At 47.1% G+C, this 25277-nt stretch overlaps 1 protein-coding gene across 1 annotated transcript in view; it reads right to left on the reverse strand.

Moving 5' to 3' along the window:
• Sorl1 (sortilin related receptor 1) overlaps positions 1-25277 on the reverse strand; it is a 159199-nt gene that overhangs the window by 128402 nt on the left and 5520 nt on the right. The window contains exons 2-3 of the mRNA XM_076846252.2: positions 14056-14172; positions 5861-5986 (exon numbers count right to left, since the gene is read on the reverse strand). Of these exons, the coding sequence (XP_076702367.1) occupies positions 5861-5986; positions 14056-14172 (243 nt within the window). The remainder of the gene's footprint in view (positions 1-5860; positions 5987-14055; positions 14173-25277) is intronic.

Raw genomic sequence — 25277 nt, forward strand, 5'->3', positions numbered from 1 at the left:
TCACATGGGTTTGATGACAGCCTTGAGGACCTGAGGAAATAACTGGAAATAAGCCTGAAGGGCACATGAAAGACCTGGGGGCCACCCCCAGGAGGACGGTGGTCCAGGAGACAGGCTATGAACCAGAAACCAGAACCACAGGGCCCAGCTCCACCCAAAACCTGTCATTCTAGAAGTCAACCAATCTGAAGGACTCCACCGAGGACACACAGTCTCAGAGAACACCTGAACCAGGTCAAGGTCCGCCTCTGCATGCCTTCGGCTAGGCTGCACTAACCCCTTGGCACTCCTTCCCACGTGGCTTTCACATGCTCTCATTCCTTCCTCATACCACACTCTCCCCAAATCCTGACCAGACGCCTCCCAAGAGCTCACTGTGTGTCCTCCTCTGGTTTCCTCCCCAGCATCGAATGTAAATCCCCACATTCTACAGAAGCCTAATTAAATCTAACGGAAAGGTAGTAAATGTTTTCAGAGCAAAAAAAACTACTCTAAGCAAATGCAATGTAATAAAAACAATTATGATCCCAGGAGGATCATCATAATTTTCGCCATGAAAAGCATTCCCTAGAAATAGCCTATCTTCCAGTTCCCGAACCATCTGGGTTCCCGGGGAAGGGAGTGTTCTCGGTTTGAAAAGAGTTCTCCAGAAATCTATGTCGTGGTTTCCAGCAGTATCACATTTGTGAATCTTAAGGAAAAAAAAAAAGAAAAACATCATGTTCCCAGTCACAGAACTTATTGCTGCTTATGATAATAGCTAAAATTTTTCGAGAGCATTTTGTATGTGCCAAGTAATGAGCTAAAGGTTTTGCGTGTTTCATCTCATTTACTCCCCTTAGCACCCATAGCTCAGGGCCTGGGGTAGTGCTCTTACATCCCTTTTAATAACAAGGACTCAGAAGCTTCGCGTGACAGTGGCTAGCTGCCCAAGATGACACAGGGGCGGGCAGCCCTTACGCCCACACCTGACCAGTGCAGAGCCCATCTCAACAGTTCATCAATCCTTCTGTCTTCTTCCAACCAAAAGGGTCGTCTCCTGAATTCAATGGTCAGTCTCCCATTTTACTATCTGACGCATTTGTCCGCCTCCTCTCCTAACCCACTCCTCCTGTTTTTACTGGAAATTCTCTTCCCTCACCTTCCACCACCCTCTTCCAACTCAACTCTCTCTGCCCCACCCCTGACCATCTCAGATCTGGTTCTCCTTTGCAGGTCCCTTCACCTCCCACCCTCCACACTCTTGCCACCTCGTGACTCTTCCATCCTTTGCTAACCTGGCTCATCCTTCCACACGGCTTTGACTGCTGCCTGGAAAACACACATCATGTGACTGCTGTGGTTTGCTTGCAGTGGGACCCCCAAGGATCCATGAATTGGAAGTGTGCTGATGTTAAGAGGCAGTGGGGCCTTCGAGAGGCAGAACCTCATGAAGGGTACTTGGGTGCTGCCCACGGGGGTACTGAGGTAGTTTTCACCTCACAGTCTGGTTTCCTGTCATACCACATGCTCTATATCCCTCTCACACTTGCTCCTACAATAAGGCCATCTATCATGATGTGAAGTAGTCAAGAGGCCAAACTGATGGGGCTCCTCTTGGATTTTCAGCTCTAAAACTAAGAGCTAAGTAAAACTTCATTTCTTTATAAAGTACCCAGCCTCAAGCATTTTGTTTTAGCAAAGAAAACCAGACTAATAAAATGACTTTCACACATACAGTCTGACTTCTCACTGAGGTTCTACTTTCATTACCTTCTTGATCTTAGCTTCTACTCTTGGATGGACCAAGATATTTCACTGTGTCCAGAACTGAATTCTTCAACACCCCTTCCCAACAAAACCTAATTCTCACTCCCTATGCCCCAAGATCCTTCTGTGCTACATCCCAACCCCAGGCATTAAGTTTTTACTCTATTCCCTCCCTTCAGTCCTCATTTTCAAACAGCCATTGGAAGTCCATTATTTTCCTCTAAAGTTTTTTTCAAAATGTGTGCATGCCTTCCTTTTTATACCTAGTTCTACTAGCATGGCCTGTGGCCCTATTTAAGACTGTGAGCAGACTGGAGGCAGACACCGGGTTCTATTCATCCTGTGTCTCCCAGGACTAGCAGGGTGTGAAACACTTGGAGGAAGGTATGAGTTTGGTTGAGTGATTAAGTAACCTCGTGGCCACAATGGTTCTCCTTCTAGACTCTTGAATCTTTGGCTTCCAACCCCACATGCATACTGCTGGCAGGTGTACGTCCCTCAGATACTACTCAGTTGCTCCCCTACTCAGACTCTTCCATGGCTTTCCACTGTTCTCAAGGCAAAGAAAAATCTCCCCCATCTTTAGATGACATTACAAAGCAGTTCAATGCAAACACTCAACTCCTGAGAAGCGAATCTCCTGAGTATCCTGCACGGAAACCACATGCAGGCACCTTGAAGCCTCTGCACACACCTTCCTCCTGCCAGAAGGCTCCCACCTGCACTGTTGTACCTAAAGATATCGTGTGCCCATCCTTGAAATTCCATTCCTAATCCTATGTATGCCAAGAAGACGTACTCCTCTGACCCAACTCACAGAACCCCCACCTCCATTCAACAGCAAAGTCCATTCACCACGCCCACTGGTGCACCCTGTAACTGTGTACTGTCACATATGCACATGGTAGGAAAGCTCAAAATGCCCTACCCTGCTCTCTCGTCTCCTACTGCCTGGCTGTCAAGCTCCTTGGTGGCCAACCCCACAGAGGTGCCCTGAGTGCTGCTTTCAGAACTATGTAATCTCAGGAGCATCTTCTCCGACTCGGACTCCTCTGGCCCTGTTTGCAACTGCATAAAATTCCAAAGGAGCGCCACCCTTTGGCTACACCTACATTTCCTCTGAAAAATACAAATACTTTTGGAAAAATAATAAATTAGATGCAAAAGTGTATCTATGTGATATCAGCACAAGTGACTTTCTCCAGCTTTGAGTGAAGAAAGCTGGAGAGTCCAATGAGAGGGGGAAGGGCAGAGAAGAGACTAGGAAGAAAGGGAAACAGTATTGGTTAGACTTGCCCAGGACCAAACTCTGCCTGGAGAAAAGCAGGATCACGTCTCGCCTGTGTGGAGACTGAGGCTCGGAAGCCCACTTCATTCAGTGGTGCTTCAAAGGGCCCTAGATACGGCTAGATATTGCCTGGCAGATCAGTGGAGCCTGGGAGGCTGACGGAACTGCCAGGTGGCTGGAGCCGCACACTGGTTCAGGGAACAGCACACGGGGGACCAAGAGAGGGAAATAGGATGGCAGGCTAGAGCAAAAATAGACCACAACACTCATACGTCCCCACAACCATTCCATCTCCGTTACCAGGCGGAGCCACAGACCACAGCCTGTGGCCTCCTCACCCCTTCTGTCCCCTCCACAGGCACACATCCCCTCAGACTTCCAGGAGGCCCTCTCTTGACATCTAAACCTCCCAGAGCAGCTTCTGACAGCTCCAAGCACTGACAACCCAAGGAACGCTTTTACACAGGTGATTTGCCTGGGCCTAGCACCCTGCTGTCAACGGGGAGGCACCCTGTCTGTGTGATTTTTCTCAGGAAATGGTAGGTCTGGTGGGGTGATTTGCCTTCCAGGGGACAAAGGTAAAAGTAACAAAAGCAATCAGCACAATAAGAGTCATCACTTCCTTCCTGAGATGTCTGGGGAGGGTAACAGCCTTCTCTGGGGAATTAGAAACTGCAGGGAGGGCTGCCTCCCTCCTCCACAGGCTCCAGGCCTCAGGTCCAACCAACCACCATTAAATTCTCCAAGAAAGTAGTTTCCAGCTCCCCTAGAAGAAATCTAAGATGCCTCACCCTGCATGGCTGACAGAACATGGCCTACAAACATGCCCCGCCCCATCTCACCATGCACCACCCGAACCTCTTTTATTGCAATCATCCCCAGGTTTCTCCCCCTCCTGTTCCGACTCCGGGGCCCTGCTCTACCCCTTCTGCAGACCTGATGCTCCCAAAGGCCCTGATCCTCTGCCTGTACTAAAGCTCCTCGTGCAGGCCCAAAACATCATCTTTCCGGTTTCCCAACTCCTCTGACTTGTGGTCTTAGCAGCCGCTCACCACAATCTACAAGAGACAGGAAGGAAGACAGCCTGCCTGTAGACATCTGTGCCCTATGGGAGGGGCACCCGGCGAAGCTGAAAAGGGCGTTCAAAGGGACAACAGGGCGATTTCAAGGCCATGACTCCAGCCAGAGGTAGCTCTGAGATGATGTGGAAATATAATGGTAATAACAATAATCACATAAGCACAGCCTGATAAAGTGAGCAAGTCAAGTATCATCTGCTTTTTGAGAGGCAGAGGGAACACAGCTCCATCCAGGGAGAGGCAGCACAGCCAGCAACCAGGCCCTAGATAAGCTCCTCACCTCCCATGAGCCCAGGTGGGTGGCTCCCCCACCTCCGGGACAAGGCTTCATTGGCCACAGGCCATGGGGGCAGGCGCAAGAAGGCCAGTCATCTGGTTGACATAGCCAGGTCCCCCCAATACCTTGTCCTTGCTTTTCATCTCAGGGGAAAACTGCTCTGTCACCCTAGAGTTGGATAAGAGGAGGAAGTCTGCACCTAACAGTGGCTTCCCTCTGAGATCATCAGGCAGGGCTGATATTTAACCATTATCACCAGTAATGACAATTCTAGCTTTTTTTTTTTTTTTTTAATGTTCTGTAACCAGCTGGTAAACAGTCACTGCCAGGAAACCCCGAACTGGCTCTACCTAAAGCCCCAAAGGTGGGGGCCCTGCCCCCAGGACTTCCACAGAGACCAGCAATTAAAAGGTTAATGTCTGGCCTAGTGGGGAGCCTCCTGGACCCAGTTCCCTCTGGCCAGGTCAGGGGCCCAGCCACACCAGTTGCCACACCAGGAGAACACACACAGTTGCTAAATATTCTGCATGCAACCCTGCTAGGAGACCCAGGGCAACCTGAGAAGCAGGCCCAGGGGCCAAGGAATGAGGACCCTGTAGATCTTGCTCGCTCATTCCTTTCTGGATGAGCAGAAAACAACAGCTTCCCCTCCCACAGAATGCTTTTCTTCCTAAGGAGTTTCTCTACAAAGGGTCTTTCTCCAGGAGAAGCCACTGGCCCTGGGGAGAGTGGGAAAGAGAGCAAACAAATACAACTCTCCTGAGCTAAGAGTCACCAAACCAGCAGGAATGCCAGGCAGGCTGCTGGGCTTCCCCTCCACCTGCCTGGGGCCCAGGGTCAAGCTTCCTCCAAATCCAGTCGCCTGCAGGTTCTGACCAAGACACACAGCCCCAGGCATTCCAGCTGGGAAAACAAAGGGCAGCACAGGAGGGCTGCCCAGTGCTTTTCTTCTCTATATTCTTGTAGGTTGGGGTGGGGGAAGTGCACACACACATACAGGCACCCAGGCTGAGCAAGCTCATGCCCCATGTGCGTGCACCGGCTGGCTCACACTCACTCACACACACACACACACACACCCTTGCATGCATACTAATGGTGCCAACAAAAGCAAAAGTTCAGCAGCTGCTCTCGGAAGCCTGGGAGTAGATGGCAAATGTACCTGGGAAACATTTTTGCCACGGGGGAATCAAGCAGTTCATTGGTTGGCAGATTTTCTGTGGTTTAAGTTGGCCTTGTTTGTCTGGAAATCCTGCCTGACCAGTACTTGGCCTGCCTGATTATACACAGACCCACCTGGGAACTGTACTCTGTCACAAATTCCCAGGTTAGCAGAAACACAGTGGCTAGCTACAAGTCATGCTGCAAGGATCACAAAGGGGTCCGCTGCCCAGCCCCCCTCAGAGCAGCAATCTTTCCCAAACACAGTCCCTGAAATCAGGGGCCTGGGGTGGACAGCTTCCTTACCCGCTTGTTGTCTGCAGGGCTGTGGTAGAACTGGGCGATCACAGCTTCACTGCTATTTCCCACACCAAAGTTGAGTTTCTCTGAAATCTTGTTGAATGATTTTCCATAGTCATAAGACACGTACACCTGGAAGACAGAGAAGGGGAAGAAGAAGAAAAGAGTTGGTGAGGAATCGGGCAGAGATCTCTCACCTGCCTCCACCTTCCAGCATCCACCCTGGACCCTGAACATCGCTCCCACTGGGTCCTAGACATCATGAAAGCACTGATGCTCCCAGATAACTCACCAAGCAAGGAAAGCAAGGCACTTCTATGACTGGCCCCAGGCTTGTCAGGGACAGGCTAGGGAGTACTGCAGCCACCCCTGCTAGGAGTACTCTGCCTGTGTGTGTGTGTGTGTGTGTGTGTGTGTTGCTGGGGATCGAACCCAGGGCCTTATGCATGTGAGGCAAGGACTCTACCATCCTGAGCTATATTCCTAGCCCCACTCTCCCTCTTTTCTAAGGCAAAGTCAAGTCCTTGCAGCAGGAGACAAATACTGAAATACTGGTAACATCCTCAGCAAGGGTTAAGTGTCTAACAGATTTCATCCAGAAACAGAGAGAAATGTGCCTGTCTGAGGAGGTAAGGGCTGAAAATATGTTTGGCCATCTGTTGAAATGTCCCCAAAAGGTAATCCAATCCTTCATCCCTCTTCAGAGAAGTTTGCTGCTTAGAGGATTTCATACTCAAAGAAAGAAAACCTTCATGGGTCTGCACCCTACAGCCCAAGAGATGAAAAAGTGCAAATGATTAAATTTCCACAGGTGAAGATATCAGTAGGCTGGGGGCGTAGCTCAGTGGTAGAGTGCTTGCCTAGTATGCACGAGGCCCTGGACTCAATCCAAAGAAAAGAGAAAGGAAGGAAGGAAGGAAGGAATCGATTAGGAGCAGAAGAATCCCGCTCCTGCACGTTTTGTGATTCCGTCGCATTGCATGGGACATGAGAACAGCAACAAGATTCAGGTCTGTGCCAACTGTTCCCTGGTTTCTGATGATGCAGTAACCACGGTGATAAAAGGTAAGAGCTGTCATTCATCAAGTGCTCACTATATGCAGAGATGGTACTAACCTCTTCAAATGAATGAGCTTAGGTAACTCTCACAACAACCCCACGTGGCAAACACAATTGTTAAAATCCTTTTACAGAGAAGATAACAGGGGCTTATGAGATTAGTTACTTGCCACTGTACTAACACAGCAAACAAGTAGCAGAGTAGAACCTAGAGGAGGCTGCCTGCCTTCCAAGCCAGGGATCTCAAAGCGACTGACAACTCAGACTACAGAGGTGGAATGGAAGTTGTCAGACAAGAGATAAGATCAAGGAAACACATCTGATAGATGACTATAACAATGAAGATCATAAGTTAGTTGGTTTTCAAATGATTTATGAGAAAGAGAATCAAGGGAAGCATTAAAGAAAAATGGAAGGTAAATTCCAAGGAAAACACCAACAACTGAACTAATCCCAGCAAGTTTACTGCCATACCTGCCCCTTAAATTCAACAGCAACATGTCTGGAGGTTTTTACCAAAGCCAAGTGCTAGGCCAGGCACTAGACATACAAAGACAAATCAGACATGGCCACTAGAGAGGATGGGCATGTAAACATGGAAATGTTTGCTAACAAGGCCCAGTGCAAACAATGAGGACAGGAGGCTGTTCATCAGGGACTGAACGCACAAGGATGGGCCATTAACATTTCATAGACATCAAGGTTAAAGGAAGCAAAGACAGAGCCTCTGCCTTGATCTGGGTCACCATGAAAGGAACTAGTAGAAACACACAGCACGTGTTCCCAACTATCAAGCGCGCAGGAAGGTGCTACCACGAAAGCAGCTCTAGAAAACCAGCAGGTTGAGAGCTCAGATAATCTGAGTGTCGAAAAAGATAAAGTGGAACTTTTCTCACTTCCATTCCGCTGGCTAAGAATGGACACTGGGAGTCCAGGTAGGTTCCTAAGTTGCACAGAGCAAATGCATGGCTTCACAATCAGAGACGCCCTCTTCAGCTCCAATATCCTATGACTTGATGATCCACTAGGATGAATTTCTTGAGATGCACAAATGTGATCGTATTTACATCAGGAGAACTTTTTTTCAGGACACAATACTCCTTTGTGTGTATTATCTCTCTTCATCTTTGAAAATCCTATAAGTTAGTCTTCAGAGCACCAAGAACACATTAGGTAGTCAACAAAGACTTCTACAACAAATAGACAGGATTATAAACCAAAGAATCTCTGAATATGCTGAATAAATGAACAAAAATGAGAGTGAATGGAATGAATTAGTGAGTGACTGAGAGAACATCATGCTCCCTCAATATCTGTGGGGAAGTGGTTTCAGGACCCCCAGAGATACTCAACCTGTGGATGCTCAGCCTACTCACATCCTCCTTTACTCTAATCATCTCTAGATCACTCACAATACCTAAGACAACATATATGCTCTGCAGACTGGTTATACTGCATTGTTTTAAGGAACAAGACAAGAAAAAACAAAAAAAGTCTGCACATGTTCAGTACAGATGCACTTGTTTCTCCCAACATTTCCAATTTGCAGCTGGCTGAATCATGGATGCAAAACCTGTGGATAAGGAGGGTTGACTATAATTATGTCCATTAAAAGAGAACAAAAAGTAAGACTCGGAGAAGTGAATGACTACCACTAGTAAGTGACACAATTAGGTCGGTTTCTTCTAAATCCCTTTGTCTTTCCACTCCACAAGTTACCATTCTGGAGAACATTCTCTTCTCCATACTTTATGTTTCTCTGTTAAAAAGAAAGGCCACACACCAAATCCGTAGGCCACGCAAGAGAAGGTGTGCTGGCCAGCAGGAAAAGCCAGTCTGAGATTCTCACACTTCCAGGAAAAAACATCCTCACTACCAAAAAGCCCCTCCTCATTTCCCACCAGCAAATGACCCCTGTCTCTTAGGGCTGGGGGAGCAGCTCAGTGCAGTGCACGGCCTACCATGCATCACGCCCTGGGTTCAATCCCCAGCACCACAAAAGAAGTTAAAAATAAAAATCTCTTGGGTCTTATACTTCATAGAAGTAAAGAGTAAATACGTAAGTGTTCATCCTATGCCTGAACATTATGGAAGATTGTTCATTGACATTCCTGGCCCTCTATAGGTTGAACAATTCCAACATAGTATTTTTTATCCTACTGTGTCAGTCAGCTTTTTTGTCACTATGACCAAAAACCTGACAAAAACAATTTAAAGGAAGAGAAGTTTATTTTGGCTGACAGTTTCAGAGGTTTCAGACCTTAGTCAGCAGGCTCCATGGCCTTGGGCCCTAGGTGAGGCAGAAAGTCAAGGCAGAAGGGTGTGGTGGTAGGAGAAAGCTGCTCAGCTCTTAGCAGCCAGGAAGCAGAAAGCAAGAAGGGACCAGGAACAAAACAGAGCCCCAGGGCACACCTCCAGTGACAGGCTTCCTCCAACCGTGCCCCACCTGCCTACAGTTTCCACCTCCTCCCTGGGATCCTCTCAGCTGTGGATGGATTGATTAATCCACTGATGAGGTCACACACTCATTATCAGATCACTTCTGACCTCTGGGCATGGCTGCACTGAGGACCAAGCCTTCAACACATGAGCTTCTGGGGTACATTCCAGACACAAACCATAATTCTCACAATTCTTATTTGTATTTAATTGACAAAAGACCATAAGGCAAGTTACCCACTTGCACACACTGAACAGCATACTAAAGGCCTCTGACAAGGCTGACTGAACCTTAAGCCGGCTGATGGCTTCCTGGTCCTCATACAGCACCCCCAAGAGCAACCAGAATTTGCTGTCTTCTATTCCCGGCAATATGACGTTGCTCACACTGTCCACCGTGACCTCCAAGCAAACTGGGGCAGACGCCCTGCTCTCCCTGTCTTGTGCTGCAATCGCTGTTTTCATCCAGAGAGGGTTCTGCACTAATTAGTCCTCTCTGACCTCAACACGACACTATTCCCTAAAGAACAAAATTCAGCACCGGAAGAGTTACTAAACTACCAAGCTGCCAGTTAGACCATTTTCTTTCCTATAAATATGGTCCTTCAAAGTGAACAGCTCAAAATTCTTTTCCCTGTATTGTAAAACTACAATAATAATGAGGAGGAAGAAGACAACTGTAATGGACCAAAAAAAAAAAACCCTCACATTTGGCACTGCTCAAGTCCTTTATAGCAGTGCTTCTCAAATTTTAATATGCTTACAAATCACCCAGCAGGACACTAATTCAGCAGGACCTAGCTCAAGTCTGGGGTGGAAACTGAAATTCGACATTTAACTCTGCACTTTTTTTATGTGTGTGGTACTGGGGATCAAACCCAGGGCATTGTGCATGCTAGTCGGCCACTGAGCTACATCGCCAGTCCCCAAATGCTACATTTCTAACCAGCTCCCAGAAAACACCCATGTGGCCAACCCAGATACTGCATTTTGGGTAGCAAGGTTTTACAAGCACCACCTCAGTGATAAATGAAAGCATTGCTATGGTTTAGATCTTAAATCTCCCTCAAAGGCCCATGAATGAAAGGCTTGGTCCCCAGGTGGGGGTACACTGGAAGGTGGTGGAACGTTTAAGAAGTGGAGCTTGACGGGATGTCTTTAGGTTCTTGAGAATGTGGCCCTGAAGGCAACTATAGGGGCTGGGTCCCCTCCTTGTTCCCTCTGTCCCCTGGCACATGATGTCATTGGTATGGCTCTGCCTTAGGCTTCCCCACTATCGCCATCCAATACCCCCACCAGAGGTCTAAAACCAATGGGTCCAACAGTTATGGACTGGAACCTCCAAAACTGAGCCAAAATAAATCTTTTCTCTTTATAAGTTGATAATATCAAGTATTTTATTATGGTAACAGAAAGTTTAGTAGAACAAAGACCAAGAGATGGTAAACAACCTGGCCTAAGGGCAGACTGCTAATGAATGGCAGAGCCAAGATTCCAACCCAGACGTTCTGATTTCAGAGTCTGGGCTAAGCCAGACACCAGCCTCCTGCAGGCTACACAGACTCTGCTGCTAGTAAGGGTGGTGAAACCAATCATTCATGGCATCTTTCCTGGTCGATTTTGATCTTCTGGGATCTATCTCGGGATGCTCTTGGATGCTCTTTGGCCAATTATGTCACACCTGAGTACTTTGTAACACATATCATGAGAGAGAAGGAATCAAGATTAAGGAAGGGTCAAGATAAGCCACATCTGTTGTTTTACTTCATCACCTCATCACAGAAAAAAATCAAGTCCCCTGGGCTCCGTTCTTCACAGAATCACCAGGCTACAAGTTCAACAGGTGATGACTTCTCTTTTTTCCTGCTTAAGAGCAAACCTTCTGGGATTCCAGCATCCAGATCCACCCCACTTTACATGCTGAATATGCACGATGATGTTGGCCAAGCCCCACCTCTCATGCAGGTTCTTATCCGTGTAAGTTCTTTTTCCTCAGGCTTCTGACCCAGTCTTAAGAATCATGCTTTCAGTCTTCTTTAAAGACAATTTGGATCGCTACCACTCCCGCAACACCAACAACTCTGCCTCTGAGTCATAGTTTATTTTTGCATTAACTTTTCACATCAGAACATCTCAGTTTCATCTACCAATTCTTTAATGCAGTTTGTATACGATGCAGGAAATTTCTGCCATCCCTGTTTATTAACTCTGGGCATTAAGTCTCCTTTCCATTTAATTTTATCTCATATTTCACTCTAGAATAGTTAATCACTTCAAATGTTCAATGAGCCCTTAGTAAGACACACCCAAATATTTACACAGAGTAAGAGCCGGGCTGGATAGACTGGCAATGCTGAGGGACACGAACCCTCCTGGTTCACCCAGGACTGAGGGGAGTCCCAGCATGTGCAGCTGTCAGTGCCCAGGCCCCGCCAGGTTGGTCATTGCAGTGAAACCACAGCCTCACACATGGCATACACAATTGGGTTTAATTCTCATCAGCCCCAAAGTCCCCCACTGATATGCTGAGTGACCTCATGCAAATCCCTTTATGCCTCTAAGCTCCCATCTGTGCAGGAAAAATATAAAACAATGTTGTTCTTTTCCCTATCTTGCAAAAAAATATTTTTTGGACATAAATAAATAAATAAATAAAGTGTATAAAAACCCTAAGGAAGATTTCTTAACACAGTAGAATCCAGAATTGGCTCCTATGCCCAAAAGGGACACCACGAAGCAATGATGGAGCTGACACACACACAGGTAGTACCTACAGAGTACCAGGGAGCCAGCAGGCAGCCATTCACAGCCATCTGTGGCCAGAGCTGCTGCTCACAAACTCTGACCTCATTTATAAATGGGTCAGAGTCAGGGCCCCAAACAAGTCTAGGTCGGCTCCAAAGCTCTATACCCAGACTTGCTGCGAGCTACAGTGGTTTCCCACGCACCATGACTCCAAACACAAAACTATGCATCATGATGGCCAGTCCTTCTCTGGCCCTCCCTGCCTGTGGTTGCCCTAATTCAACTCACTAGAAAATAGCTCCCGGGGCTCCCTCCAGTCAGCTACCTCTGAAAACATCCAACCCAAACAGTGGATATTCAAGAAGGTACCTCACAAAGACCAAATCTAAACTCAAAAATTACAAACCACGTAAAGCCTGGTGTGAGTGCTAGTAAATTCATCAGGTTTCCTCTGGCCAGGACAATGGGTGATGGAAGCTCTGTGGTGTTTGATGTGTCCACAGACTCACACTTCTTTACCGTGGCAGAGCCTGATCTGGGGCAGGGCTGTTCCTCCTGCCCACAAGAAGTCTGGAACACAGGCTACAGACTGGGGATGCACGGGCCAGTCCTGACCCTTTCATAGATTTTACTTGGCCCGCATGGTGTTTGTAAAACTACACATCAGCTGCCAACTGGTAAGACTCAGCAGTTTCACATAAAAATTCAGACCTCTGGGCTTCTCCTGAAAAGTCAGATCTGGCCATTTTGGACGCTGCCTCCTGTGTGGCACCCAGAGCACAGAGCCAATCAGCAACGCCCCTCAGAAGTACTTCTCTTCTTCCTAGTGAAGCCAGATTTAAAGTTAGGTAGTCAGTGTAGTTAGGTAAATCGGGTCTAATATTGAGTGAAATCTAAAATGGAGGCCATGAGAATGAGCAACTCTTGAAATGTTAATGTAGTCCAGGAAACAGCCCCCAACAGATTTGAAGATAGCCCATCCCAAAGAAATGTTAATGAAAAGCCCCAGCAGATTTGAAGATAGCCCATCCCAAAGAAATGTTAATGAACAGCAAAAAAGATGCTACCTCTGGAGCCCTTCCTGCCCAGATTACTTCTTTGGCCCACCTGTGTCCCACCCCTCCCACCTACATTCCATTACCGAAAACTATAAAAAGGGGAAACCACCGCACTTCCACAGGTTCCACCTCTTGGGTCCCCTTTTTCCTCAGGGAGAAGTCTTTTCTGCTGTCCTTTAATAAACTTCTAATTTCTACTCTGACCTTGCCTTGGCGTGCTTCTCTGGTGTTATTCTTCAACATTGGGGAAGCAAGGAAGTCACGGGTCAACAGCAGTAACACTAGTACCTCTCCAACACCAACCAACTCCCAGTCACCACATCTGAACTAAGATATGAAGAATGGCCTATTGGCCAAGTGGGCCACAGACTTCAAAAAAAAATGGAAGAGACCTTTTTCCTTTAGAGATGTAAAGAGTGTTGTAAATACCAGGTGGCTTCCCTCCTGCCCTTTATCTGCCTGGCCTCTCCAAGGCCTTTGAGTTTGATCTCCTGTCTTCAAAGCACCCAATCTATTAAATGCCCTTAAGAATGTGAGAAAATCCATTTTCAACAGCTCCCCCATCAGTGATGGGTTAGAAGACATCAGCACATGGAAAAGACCACTTTGATTCCATTTGGCACAGCTCCAGGCAGGCAGCTCTGCTCAGAAGCACTCTTCTGGCACTTCGTTGAGCAGATGGAAAGATTCAGACCCCCCATCACTTCAGGAAGGTAATCACAGGACACTGACGCACCTCTCCATATTTAGTAAACAAGGGATATGTGTATTAACTCCAGGTTCTCCTCCCTCTCATATAAGTCCAACCACCCAGTATGTTTCCTGGCACATTAATCCCAGGGGATCAGAAAGGGCATGTTGACAGCACTGAGAAGTGCCCAGAGTAACACAAATACTCACGTCACTGCTCTTGGGCCTCGCCAAGGCCAGGCTGTCCCGGGCTAAGGCCACGATCACGTTGCTTTTCTCTCCAGCCCAGTGCACCACCATCTGATTGTGGGAATCATTCAGACTGACCTGAAAGAGACCAATACAGGAATCAGGACCCCCGTGAGAAACGGCCACACCCATGGAAAACCTAGACTTTTTCCTCCTGGGTCACTCAGAAAGGACAGAATTCTGAGATGTGAGTCACTGAGCCAGCAGGGTCTATTCTCCCTGCTACACATGCTCTCCCAGACTTGGCTTCCCTCAGAAGAAATACTAGTGCCCTGGTTACATTCCATGAAACGGTGAGTATCATTAGATTGCAGAAATCTTCTCAGGGTCTCATTGACCTAACCAACTTTTCTGCTTCACTTTTGTCCTTTGTCACATCAATCCCCTGTTACTCTGATCCTTAGTCCATATGGCTGGTACGTAAACCAAAATATTGAAATCTCTCTCCCAGGGCTGGGATTGTGGCTCAGTGGTAGAGTGCTCGCCTAGCATGCATGAGGCCCTGGGTTTGAACCTCAGCACCACATAAATGTAAAATAAAGATATTGTGTCCACCTAAAAATAAAAAATAAATTAAAAAAAAAGAAATAGCTCTCCCATTCAAAAAAAAAATGGACAAGAAGCTGGGATGGAGAAAGAATGGCTAATGGGCACAGGAGAGCAGCTGGAAGGAAAAACTTCCAATGTTATACAGCACTGTGAGATAACGAAGGCTAACCACAATTAATTCTATATTTCAAAAGAGCTAATAGAGAAGATTTTGAATGTTCTCAACACAAAGAAATGATCAATGTTTGAGGTCATAGATCCACCAGTGATCAGAACCATTACCTGGATATGCCAATTACCTGATCATTCCATTGTGTACATTTACTGAAATATTACCGTGTGTACCTGAGAAATATGTAACTGTTTCGATAAAAATTAAAATATACGTTTTAAAAATCCACAGGCCAGAAAGACCGCGTGCTTTTCCAATTCTGGAAATGTTTTCCCCTGGCCTGGGGTCACCATTATTCACTTTCGATTCATGATGAGAAAGAAACAAGAGGAAGTCATCATTGTGAGGTATCTTTAAATTTATTTTTAAAGTGTTGCAAGTAAGGAAATGTTTACCAGAACCCAACAGAAATGACCTTTGGATTATTGCTAACAGACGTTCCCAAGCTTTTGATTCTGTAAACCAATAAAATAAAAATAGGTAGAAAGGCCAACAGAGGACTGGGTGGCACCTTCTATTTTGTTAGGTAAGGATAATGACAAAAACAGCCATGGTGTCAGAGCTGAAATACCCTCTCAATCTGCTTCCTTTGCTTCCTGATGACACTGCAGACCCTTGTCCAGGCTGCCTCGCATCAAGTGTGGCCCTAGGACCATGTTCCAGGCAATGGTCTATGAGAGGCGGTTCTCAGGGCCACTACAGGCCCACACACAGCCCTGTTTTCTTTCCCCATCTGCAGGCTGCATTCAAAGGACTAGAGTCCTGGAGGAGGGCGGAGCCACAGGACAGAGGAGCCTGGGTCTCTGGGGAGAAGGCCCTCCATGGAGGAGTGACACTCACCTTGAACTTCTCATAACTGGAAGATATGTTTATACCACCGGGCTTTTGGGACCCATCTGTTAAAACTGAGGAAAGATAGCCTCAGAAAAAAGGCTACTTCTCTTTGGTCATGTTTACCTAACACTAACTGCCTTACTTTTCTTCCTCTTATTTCACCACCCAGAGGCCATACTACCTGAGCACACAGGATCTTATCTTGTGTCACTTTTCACTGATGGACACCAGTTTGAGGGCTGGCATTTTGTTTCACAAAACCTGTGTGGGGAGCAAACTGATGAAGACACAAACAGAACTTCTGGCCGCTGGTGCAATATCTAGAAGCAGAACAAGGTCCTCCGAATCAGGACATCTGAGATACGCCTGTTCCATCAGCCATCCTGGCTGCTTGGGGACTCATGGTGCCTTGCAGGGTCTAGCCTGGGTGGCACGCAGCACCACCCCCACCACCAACTCTTGGACTACTGGAAGTTCAAGTCTGGCTGGACCTGCTCTTGAAGCCACTTTATCAGGACTCTACAGTGGAAAACCCTCCTCTCCCCACACCTCCTTTCTCCTTCCTTCCCCTCCTCCCCTACCACACCCTAACTTGCCACACCCACTCCATGGGGTGCTCTCAGATGTCACCAGGGAAAAGAGAAACACCTGGGCCACAAACTTGGCAGCCCCATAGACCAAGGAGCTAATCCCTAACGATTCTGCTTTGGGTTTTAAGCACCTGCATTTAATTTGATCTAGGATCCAAAGTCTTTTGAAAAACATTTGAAATGAGACCTCTTTAAAGAAAAAGACCCTTGATATATTTTTAGGAAAATATGTTAGTCCAAACTGTCACTTCCCATTCCCTATAGATAAGTCCAGGCAAGCATCAACAGAAGAGTGCAAATAAGAAACAGAAATAAATTATTTAACCTAGGATGCTACAGGCAAAAGCAGCTAAGGGAATCTCCCCAAACCACTAAAGTCTCCCTCCAACCTTCCCTCTTCCTCTTGCTCTACTTCCAGTCCACGTTTCTGGAAAGAATCTGGAAGCATCTCTGACCCCGGGAATTCAGGCTAACCAGTCCTCTCCCATACAAATCCACCCTCACCCATGGAACCAGAGGGGAATAGAGAACTATGCAAATGTCAATATGATAAAGGATTGGGGACCTACTTGAACCACCCAAGTTCACCCAGGGTCTGGGATGAAAAGCTCTCCAATGTTGGGTCCAGGCATCCTCAAAGAAGACGGTCAAAGTGCCCCTTCTAGCAGACAACTCTTTGAACAGACTACAAAGCTCTCAGGGATCAGAGTGGGCAAGAGGGCTAAAACAACTTACTGTGGGCTTTCGATGCAGAGGACATGAGATTTATGGGATCCCCCCAACTGGTCCTAAGGGCGAAGGGTGAGACTGAACACACAAAACAAGCATCAAAATACCCAAGGGCTGTTTTATGAAGAAAGCCTTAAGCAGGCAAGCTTGGTGAGACTCCTATTTAAAAAAAAAAAAAAAAATCCTCTTCTATCAGATGTCCCTAAGAGCAGGCTGTATAAGGCAGCCCAGTGGAGGGAAAGAAAACAAATCCCTGGCAAGAAATGGCCACCAGGCACGCACACAAACAGTTCCGCTCCCCCCTTGCCAAGATGTCAGGCACATCCTGGTTATGAGAATAACTCCCTGGTGAGTCAGGGTTGATCCCTGAGGCAGCCCAGGTGCCCATCCCCCAAAAGCTCAGGACCCAACTCAGAGGCTGGAATGGATGCACCCAGAGGACAGGGGAGCCAGCAGGGAGGTGGGTAGGCTATCAATGTGATTAAGGCCAAAAGATGCGTTCTACTCTGGCCTCACCTTCCTCCTCTTTATCCCTCACCCCCACAGGGATAAGCAGGCAGAAGTCAAAAGAAGTCAAAGCAGGCTTCTCCCAGCAGCAGTGACCTGTCCAGGCAATGTGACCAGGGAGCCAGCAGCCCAGGGCCACCCCCAGCAGCCTGAACAAACCAAACAAGAACAAACCAGGTCCCCATAGCAAGAGCCCTTTAGTTAAGTCAGCGGTGCTTCCCAGTTTGTTAGGATGCTTTTCCTTCCTTGGGAAATCTGCCTGTCCTCCCCGCCCCGCCAGTCACCAGCCTCCTGGGGGCAGCTGCAGGCTTCCAAAATGCTCCAACCAGCCTCTCCCACTCAGGTCCCACACATTGACCCAGAAGACTGGGCCTGGGAGGAGGTGGGAGTGTGGCTTTTGCAGGAACATAACCTTGACAAGCAGTCAGTCATAAGGACAACCCCAGGGCGTGGACAACCTTCCCTCTCTGTCTCCGGCTCACAAGGCATAGCTGGAGCCTGATAAATGAGACACAGTTAATTGGAGCTGTAAAGTCAGCAGGGAGGGAACCCAGTGCCTCCCCTCAGAAGGCAAACAGAAAAACCGCATGCCAGGGGACTCTCTGAACAGAACCCGCAGCCAGGAACCACAAACGTCTGGAAGGAGGGCAGGACTCTGCCAGGCTCACAGGCAGGTGGTTAGAATAACCCCCAGAGGTGACCTGGCCCAGGATCTGAATCACCGGGACAGGCCCCAGCCCAGACCTATTACTGATTGGGAAGCCCCCTAAAAGGAGCCCAGGAATTAGTATTTTTGACAGATGCCCAGTGTCTCCAAAGCAGCCTATTTGGGAAATAATGAATCTAGTCCAGTCCCTTGCCTTCAGTCAGGACCTGAGACTAAATGAGAGGGGCTAGAGAGTCACTCTTTTTCAGGGGAGTGGTTGTCTTTGGGGATTTTACAGTTAAGACTTTATGAACCTTGAAAACAATATGCCAAGTCAAAAATACACACTCACATATTGCATGATTCTCTTTATATGAAATATCCAGGGCAGTAAATCCACAGAGAGAGAAAGCAGGGGTTAGGGGAAGAGAGGAGACCTTTCTTGCAAAATGATGAAAACATTTTGGAACTAGACAGAGCTAGTGGTTGCACAACAGTGAATGTACTAAATGCTATGGAATTGTTCTCTTCAAAATTGTTAATATTATGTAAATTTAAGCTAAATTGAAAAAAAAAAAAAAAAACCTCTCTGACCTATACAACATTATACTTCTCCAGTGTGGATTCAATACCTAGGAGCTCCCACTCTCAATACGTACTTCTTTCATTTCATCTCATCTCGAGCCCTCATGCTACCAAAATATGCAGCTAGAATGAGTCATAGAGAAGGCAGGCTGGGGACTGGGTCCCTGGCCAAGGCAATCCTTCAAAGTGCTGTCAGCATCATCTGCAGAGCCAGAGCAGCCACACAAGCCTTCCTGTCCCCGGCTGGAGCGATGGCTGCAGACTTGGGGCTAGTGTCCACTGCCAGCTCACAACAATCGTCAGCACCCACACCCTGACACATCTCAGTGTCTTCATCAAACATCACCTCCACCCCCAGGGCTATCTCTTGGTCCCCAGCATGCCCTGATGATCCAAAGAGGTGAAACGATGTGCCTCATATTATTCAGAGTAGGAGGAAGAATCTGCTGCCACCCAATCCTCCTGCTCTGGGTGGTTATAAATAGCAGGGAAGAAATAAATTGCTTGTTGTATGAAGGTACTGATTAGTCATGCATTCACCTACCAATGATGTATGCACGGAGGTCTAAGGGTGACAGGCACCCTGTAGGCTCCTTAATCATTTCTTACCTGCAAGAGTGCACAGAGTACTTCCGGGGAAAATTAGGGTTGCCAAGTCTGAACCGGCCCTGAGAAGCTGCCAATAAAACTACCAGAGTCTGTGTGGTGGTCTAAGCTACTCAGGAAGATGGGGCCCTTCCTGGAATGGGTCACATATGTTCTGCCCATTCACTTCTTCTGTCATTACCTCCTTCACATTGGTCAAACCCAGGGCTCAGGATGTCCTAGACACCCACAGCCTGTCCTCACTCCTACGCAGCTTTCTTCTAGAACACAGTATGAAGCCCTACAAACAAGGCAGTCTGGTTCATTTCTCGGCTTCACTAGCAGCAAAATACAAAGAAGTATTTTTGAAATTCTACAATGAAGTCTAAAACAAATATCCTGTCCTTCAAGTCTGAGGACAGAGGCAGCCACTCAGTCCCCTGAACTGTAGGATAGGACAGGGCGCGCAGAAACCAAAGACAGACTCCCGGGGTCCAAGAACAACAAGGTTTTCTCAAACCATGAGACCCAAATGCGAGGCATGCAAATCGTCTCCCAGTGTCCCCTTTCAAGACCCTGCTCTCACTATATTTAGAAAGCTCATTACCTCCCCGGACTCTCCACCTCAGGAGAGCTGGAATCTAGTTTCAGGGCACTCCCTAAAGACAGCTCTGTGCATGGACTCTCAGTGCACTCCCTCGACTTTGGTATAGCTCAAGATGCTGTCTTCACCAGAGGAACTCACAAGCCTGACAAATTCACACTGTCCACTTTACAGATGAGGAAACAAAGGGACAGTGACCTTGGAGTCACTCTTAGCATTCCACTAGATGAAAAAAAAAATACTGATAATACACACACACACACGCCTTTTCCTTCCTCTTTACCATCTTCTCACTGACTTAGTCACTCCTGACTGATCCTTGGCAGGGGCAGCCTATCTGCCATGTGCCTCTCCCTCCAGGTGAACCACTTTGTCAGTCAGTGATGACATGATGACATGTGTTCTTCTAGGAGTGTTCCCTAATAAAAGAAGCCAAAAAAAAAAAAAAATCTGTCATGGAGCAGGAGCACCCCTCCACTTACCAATGGGTGAGAATAAGAAGGAAACCCCAGCACCAGAGAGAACCTTAGAGATCATCTAAACTGCCACTGACAAGGTTCAGCTCAGACAAAGGTTTGGAGGTGGTATTCCAGATGCCTTAAAATGTGGGCCCCACGCAGGGCACACAGATACACAGATAAGCCAAGGCTTCCCCAGGAGTCCAAAGCCATTTCCAGGGGCCCTTAAGAGGGTTCCAGACCACCCACTTTCTCTCCTGTTTGGCTCTGCAGCTTCACTATAAATAGCTTCTTATTTCATTCATTCAATAAATATTTATTGAGCACTTACTATAAACCAGATGCTATGCTAGGTGCCTGGAAAACAGCCGACTTCTAAATCCTGCCTCATGGCCCTTAAATTGGTGGAAGAAACAAGCATTAAACAAGAAATTTCAATGACAATGATTAAACTCCAGTTGTTAAGCAAGAGACCTGACTGTTGCAGAGGAGTGACAATGCAAGGGGGAGAGGACCTCTGGGTGATGTTATCACGTAAGAGTGACAGGGAGGAGGTAGAGGTAGAGAAGGTGGGGCAGAGAAGAGTGACCCAGACCTAGGGGAGAGCCAGAGCTGGGCTGGGAAGGACCTGGAACTTGCTGCATTTTGAAAGTTACAAGACCAGTGTACCAAGGAGAGCCCAGGAAGAGGGAGGGTTACAGGAGTCCTCTGGGTTTGTTGTTGTTGTTATTGTTGTTTTGGTACCCGGGATTGAACTGGGGCACTCCACCACTGAGCCACATCCCCAGCCCTATTTGTAGTTTATTTAGAGACAGCGTCTCACTGAATTGCTTAGCAACTCACCATTGCTGAGGCTGGCTTTGAACTCTCCATCCTCCTGCCTCAGCCTCCAGAGCCCCTGGTTCCTCTGGGTTTTAAAAGGGAAAAAAGGGAGTGCACAGCGAAAAAGTCATGGATCCTGCCTGAGAGCAAAAATCTCACTAGATCATGTGTGAGGGGCAAATGCATCAGTGGCTCGGTTTGAGTCTTGGTCTAAGTCTTGGTTTTTAGAATTTACCAGCTGTCTAACTTGGGGCAAATCACTTCTCTTTCTGAACTATAAGAAACTCGTCTGTAAAATGAGATGACTAATAATTCTTCCCAAGTTTGCAGGACTGTTGTAAAAGAAGCAAATGAGATGTAAACCATGAATGTATTTTCATAAACTTCAAAGTCCATAAATATCATTTCAAGTCCAAATGGCTCTCCACTGAAATAAGCCGTTCTTCATAAAATGGCTCCACGTTTAAGAAAAAGAAAAAAAATCAACATTCACAGCACCAGGGTCAGAACATGGAGACCGAAGAGCAAGCAGTGACATACGGAAAATGACAAAACACCACATGCTTGAGTCAGGCTGAGACCTTGTGGCCAACTAACACAACAGGGCTCAGAAACCTGGGGGAGCCCTATCTCCATCCACGTCCTGAGGGCACAGCACCCAGATGACTCCGTTTTCCATATTTCCCTCACCAAAGGGAAAGCAATAAAACATGACATCCCAGAGCCAAAGACATGAGACCTGCCCAAGGCTCCTTTCCCACACTGGGAGAGAGGCTCTAAACAAGACCAACGGAGAAGGACCAGCATGTTAACCCCCAAAACATGGCCAATTTCTCAATACCAGGGGTGGCCTCTGAGCTAGCAGGAGGGCTCAGCAACAGGAAGCACTGGCAGAGCACTCCTTAGCTTGCTGAACTTTCTAGCTTGGTTCTGATAGCTCTTTCACCTCTCCCCAGCTTCCCACATCCACTCCTAATGCTTCTCCTCCAGTTACTCCAGGCCTGGTTTCTGCAATCAACTGCGTGTTGCCATCGCCACCACTACCACCCCTGCTCGCCCAGCACACCTTGCCAAAGGCAGCAAACCCCTGTGCACAGTGAACTGCAAGACTGTTTTTAACCACTCAAGAGAATTTTGGGGAAATACACACAGGTGAGGTAAGTCACAGGTTCAGAGTCTCATGTTATGCAATTAATTGAGCACAGGTTTTTTGTTTTTTGTACCAAGGATTGAACCCAGGGGCACCTAACCACTGAGCCACATTCCCAGCCCTTTTTATTTTTTATTTTGAGACAGGGTCTCTGCTAAGTTGCTTAGTCTACTGAGTCTTTGGGATTACAGGTGTGCACCACTGCACTGGATGAACACAGGGTTAAAATATTCAAGTGCCTGAGAAAACTCCCAGCTTCCCCAGGCCTTCACCCAACTCTACTGTCCCTGCCTTCAGTGGTCCCTCTGCAAGGCCCCTGGGGCAGCACAACTGGTGAGCTACAGCCTTTCTTCTCAGTTCCCAGGGCAGGCCTACACGGTGCTGCCTCTTAAGCATCCTCTGGGCTAATAGAGAAATGAGGTCCTTGGCTATCTGTGCCCCTCACTCCGCAGCTTGACATTTCTCAGGCACCCATTGAGTCTCCCCAGTGACTGTCCCTGAACTAGCCTCTCTCCCCAGGTGGTTTTTACTACCTCCCCCCAGGACCTATGAGATCAGCCCATGCGCTTCCGAAAACAAAGGTTCCCAAGAGTTAAAGATCTGGACCCTACCTCTCAGCTCACTTGCCCATCAAAGTAGGATGCCCTTCATCTCAGTCCCCCATCATATTAAAATCCCTACTGGGGACCCAGTCATTGTTCACACCCACATTTATTCCACCTCAGATCACCCTGGCCATCTTCCCCGGGCCTCTCTCCAATCCACAATTATTGAGGAAAACATCTTCACTCACCAGCCTAGCCTTCCTTTCTACATAATCGAAGCTCTTTCAATTACCTTCATCAGGGGAAAAACAAAGGGGGGGGGTGGCATAATAAGCAGTACCTTGGCCCCTACACGACACAAAATGCATTTGATATACGTACATCTTTTTATTGCCCTTGTCTGCCACTCAGATTTGGGATATGATCACATCAGCCTGCCTCTCTGAGCATTCTTAGCTGTGTTTTTAATCTAATTCAGGGGACTGGAGATAAATCATCATGAAGGGTCCCGATTTTCCAAGCCAAGAGCCTGCAGCAGCAGCAACAGCAATGGCATGCTAAGTTAAAGGGCCAGCTGGGGGGGGGGGGGTTTACATGCAATGATGAAGACCACACGCCTCCATTGTTTGTCTTTGTGCCAGCCTGAAAGGTTGAAGGGATGAAAGACAGACCCAGCTATAGTGAGGTAAGTCAACAAGAGCGCAGGAAGTGGAGGCCGGGGCGGGGAGATGGCCCTGCTGTTAAGGCACTGTTTACATCTTTCACTGCTACACAGAATGCACGGGATCCGCACAGCACCTCAGCACAGCCCCAACACGAGTGGGCTGTCTGCACAAGGCCAAATCACAAGCAAAGGCACAGAGGTTTGGGTGGCCCTTGTGAAAAGTCACCCCTTGAGGCCTAAGTGACTGATTCAAGGAAACAACTGTGCAGCATCCCCCAAAGATGACCACTGTGCCCACCTGCTCTCCAAGGTCCCCTGACACATCCCTACATCTCCTAACACCATCTCCTAACACTCAATGGGCTAGTCAGCAGCCTCCAAATCCCTGGGTTTCGATGAAGCCTTCAGCACCTGCTCCTACTCCCCCTGTTTGTTATGCTCAGAAACGCAGGCCTGGGCTCTAACCTCTCTTGGGTGAAGCAAAGGTCACCTACAGCAGGGGAAAGGAGTCCCCCTTGCAACCCATCAGAACCACGGTGTCTATCCAGCAGCCAGCTGAGAGCCACATGAAGCTATTGCACAACTTTAAGTTCATTAAAATTATAGAAAATTCTTCAGTCACACTAACCACATTTCAAGTGCTCAATGGCCACCTATGGCTGTCCACTAGACATACTGAACACACAGATACTGAACATCATCACTACAGAAACATCTATCAAACAGCGCTCTATTGAGGATCTGTCTTAAGGCCAGAAAAGTAGGATCATCTGGCTCCTAACTAGTATCAGTAACATGGGCACTGCTGTCACCATTATAATTAGCCATCACCCGGGGCTGGAGGTGCAGCTCAGTGATACAGCAAGTGCTCAGCATGCACAGGCCATGGGTTCAATCCAAAGCACAAAGATATAGAGACAGATTTTATATGTATGTAATTATATAATTATTTTATATGTATATAATAGATTTTATATGTATATAATTATAAGCATATAATAATATACATATATACACATATATATACAAATACCCAGTAGATAAACATGATTTTGTATTTGCTTTTTAATTCACTATTCTGGTTGCCATTGCTATGAAGTCCTTGTTTCATGAAACCCACCCTGATATGCATAAAGCATTCCTCATTTTTAATTTAAAAACTAAGCATCACATTGTAACATAGGATGAAACCCAAATCTTAATCATGACCAGCAGCCCACCCTGCCTTTTCCGGTTTTTAGCATCATCAGCCACTTTGATGGGAGCAGACCGGCCAGGCTACTTCTTCGAAGGCCCAAGGTTCACAGGTCGATAAGCCAATAAATTAGGTCGAAATTAACTGTGGCTCATTTTAAACGGAGGGAAATTGATTTTTGCATGTACGTGGCTGGACTGAATATGCCATTCAGTAGATTCTGGCATACCTAGAGAATGAACAGGAAGAGCCCACTCTCATTAACTAAGAGAATATCTCCTCCCTCTAGCCCAGATCACTGGAGGGGAGGATGCTAATCCCCAAATATTCAGTCCAAAAGATAGTGAGCTCTCCTTGACTTTCCATAACATTTATTTAAATCTAAATAAATGAAGAAAAGGTCATCTCAATACCCCAGTTTTAATACATTTCTATGTGTTATCTACATCTGAATTATTGTTGAATATTTTAAACTCTAAATTGGCTTTCCCTAAACACACTATGCCACTATTTCCTATATTGGCAGCTTGAAGGATGCAAACTCATTT

This window comes from Callospermophilus lateralis, chromosome 2 (genome assembly GCF_048772815.1).
Source record: "Callospermophilus lateralis isolate mCalLat2 chromosome 2, mCalLat2.hap1, whole genome shotgun sequence".
Lineage (NCBI taxonomy): Eukaryota > Metazoa > Chordata > Mammalia > Rodentia > Sciuridae > Callospermophilus > Callospermophilus lateralis.